Source organism: Asterias rubens, chromosome 1 (genome assembly GCF_902459465.1).
Source record: "Asterias rubens chromosome 1, eAstRub1.3, whole genome shotgun sequence".
In the NCBI taxonomy this organism is placed as follows: Eukaryota; Metazoa; Echinodermata; class Asteroidea; order Forcipulatida; family Asteriidae; genus Asterias; species Asterias rubens.
Genome location: NC_047062.1, coordinates 26,624,836 through 26,627,928, shown reverse-complemented (window position 1 = coordinate 26,627,928; position 3,093 = coordinate 26,624,836). Strand labels below are relative to the sequence as shown.

General features: G+C 40.8%; 1 protein-coding gene across 1 annotated transcript; it reads right to left on the bottom strand.

The window, feature by feature from the left end:
* Nucleotides 1-520: 520 nt before the first annotated feature.
* On the bottom strand, nt 521-2,856 carry LOC117300726 (pancreatic lipase-related protein 2-like). Its single transcript, XM_033784505.1, has 5 exons — nt 2,788-2,856; nt 2,458-2,686; nt 2,173-2,300; nt 1,537-1,612; nt 521-961 (listed from the first exon to the last, which is right to left on the bottom strand). The coding sequence occupies exons 1-5, from the start codon at nt 2,818-2,820 to the stop codon at nt 717-719; spliced, it is 711 nt and encodes a 236-aa protein (XP_033640396.1). The 5' UTR covers nt 2,821-2,856; the 3' UTR covers nt 521-716.
* Between the last annotated feature and the right edge of the window lie 237 nt (nt 2,857-3,093).

The following is a 3,093-nucleotide window of genomic DNA, read 5'->3' as shown; positions in this document are numbered from 1 at the left end:
ACTCGACCGATCCAAGGCAACGTGTTCCTTTAATTTACCGCACATGGACACAAACAAAGGGGCACAAACACCCACCCATGTAAAAAAAGAAAACCTTAATTTAAATACAAAACAAGTCTTAAACGCACATTTGTTTGTTAGTTTTTAGTTTATTGATTAATGTTGATATTCATCTTTGTCCAAGGGGTGATTCAATAAATGCTACAACATCATATACTATCAAGGAAGCTATAAATTACAGGAAACTCATGTTTTGTGATTTAAATGTAATTCTGGGTGAGTTTATTTGAGGAGGTCTAGATCACTACGATGCATCGTAGTGGCTGCTTTTCAATCCCAAGATAATTAACAGAATATAAGTACTAAATATCAGTATTATACGCCATTCCTCAATGGTAATTTTGACTCATACAGTTTGACTTATTAAAACCTTTGTCACTTGATATTATTAATTTTTTTCATCAGATGTTTTCTACAGAGGGCAGCAGACAAAGGTGTGATCAAAAACAGCATTCTGATAATACCTTTTCGCAGATACCCATTGCGCAAACGCTAACTGTTGAATGAGGTGCATGCTGGTCTAGCTACCGATCAAATTCGATCACTAGCTAGACCAGCCTGCACCTCACTCCACGCCTAATACCCATGTAGCGAGTATTTTGCGATAAGGTCACGTTGTAATCTCTGAGTCGCTTGATATTATGCTTGTTTTCAATCTAAACTTGACAGAACGGTGACTTTGAGCCAGTTGTCAGGTAGAAGGTCCCGGATGCTGAAGATGAATCTGCCCTGTAGCCCATTGTTGGACAGCCAGACCAACCGCAACCATTACATTTACCATTCAGAAACGTATCCCAGCTACTGCACGGATAGCCGGTGAGGGCGCACTGCGACTCGTCTAGGCTGTCAATGTATAGGTCGAGTACACGGATGTGACTGCAACTCGCTTCGGATGGATCCACTGTAATGAAAACATGAGGTGTATATATAAAGTGTTATTATTAACACTGGATACGGAAAGCACCGAGTATAAATGGAAGTGTCGTGGCCGAGCGGTTTAAGAGCATCGAATTCAAACTCTGGTGTTTCTGATCAGCAGAGTGTGGGTTCGAATCCCCATCCGTGACACTTGTGTCCTTAAGCAAGAAACTTAACCATTGCTTCGTCCTTCGGATGGGCCGTAAGGTTGTTGGCTCCATGTGTTATGTAACGCACGTAAAAGAAACCAGTGCACTTATCGAAAAGGGAAGGGGTTCGCCCCGGTGTTTCTGGCTGGACTAGCAGCATAATTGCGCCACATCACCTTAATTAAACCGTTACGTGGTGCTATGTGAAAGGTGTAGTTATTATCTTATTATAGTTCAGGCGTATTTCCAAAGCCTTTCAGGGAGATACTGAATGTTAAAGGGCCTTTAGCGTCACCGAGTGATGGATAGGCGCGTTTTATAAGAAGCCACTATCATCATTATTATTTGTCATCACATTTTTGTGTAGGATCAAATCAAGCAATAATAATGTTTTAGTTATGATACATACTGATCATTTCATCAACGTTGGCAGGACACTCTGGTTGCTCTTTGCCACCGTTAGGGTAGAAATCCATATGCCCAACCTAAAACACAAAGAATATTAGTTTGTATCTTGTAGGCCTAAAGCAAGATACCCCCCCCCCCCACGGTCCCAGACAGGCGAAATGGATGCTGCACGTTACGCGAGCAAAAAAATGAACGTAAAAGTCAGAAACTTGTGTAGTAATTAAGTGATTCACCATTTTGGGCTCATTTATTGCATACTCACGTATGACGTCCGCACGTACGTACGTGAAAAGTGGTAAGTTTACATATGTTTAAAACTCGGGATTTTTACCACAAAATATCACGTTCACGTTCAAGTTTTTGCTGGCGTACCGCGCAGCTAAACCCTCCCTATTAAACCCCAATCGGCTTCCATTAGGAATTGTCCCCAATCGCCTCCAACTTATATCTCAATCGTATTCTCTGCAACGGTATCTCAAGTTACAGCTGCGCATATTATTGAGAACTTAAGTTGTAGTTGAGTTTATTGCGCAAGTAGTTTAACTTTTGTATCAACTGAAAAAGCACCAGCTCCAGATGGTCACACCCATTGGCGTTATCGATATGAAAATAATGAAGTGTATAATCAGTGACTTACAACTTGCACGATACCGGCACCAATGGCCTCTGCGTCAGTATGGATGACGTCAACAAAGATGGCGTCGGTTGGATCCAGGCGACATGAGGGGTCGTTAAGAGAAAAGTTGGGTCCGGCTGGGTCAAGACCTATTAAATAAATAAATCAAGCAGATTTGTTATCGTATCAAATTTCAGTGTGTAGTTTTGAGTTGCGCTATCTTTCACGTAGCCACTTCATTGTTCATGTATTCCTTTAAAAGCCTATTAGCAAAAACAAAATTGTCATGGTGTTCAATAATCTTACCACTAATTCGTCCAATTCCAGGCTGGAAGGCTCCTGCGAAACCAGAAATATGTGCCCCAAGACTGTGTCCAATCAGATGCATACGGTCAAATTGTGCCCCGGTCTCGGTGTTCAAGAACTGCATGGTCCTCCCGATTACGCGGCCGACTACACGGGTGTTTTGCACCGATTTACCGTATAGGTCTCTGGCTCCATTCACCCAGTCAATTACAAACACGTTCAAGTTTTCCTGTTCATAATTGAGAAATGCTAAAAAATAACTGCCTGCTAACATCTAAAAACAAATAAAAACACGCAAAATTTATGTTTACACAACATTTAAAAACCTACTAAACTTAGTAGTTTATCTTTGAGAGTCTTCATCCATTCCGATCGAGATCCTTTCTCAGTGTAGCCGTGGACAATGAAAACTGTTTTCCTTGAACCACTGAAGGTCGAGGACCGCAATGACGACGGGTTGTTTCGGTCAATCTGTCAAAATGAAAAGTCAAATTGTGTTTACGTAATGAAGACCTAAACATAAACTTTACATGAAGTATATTTTTGGCGTCAATTTTGTTCGCAGCGTAATTAAACATAATATTTAGTCATAATTTACAATCTCTATACTAAAAAATTCCGCTTTTGTGTTTCAAA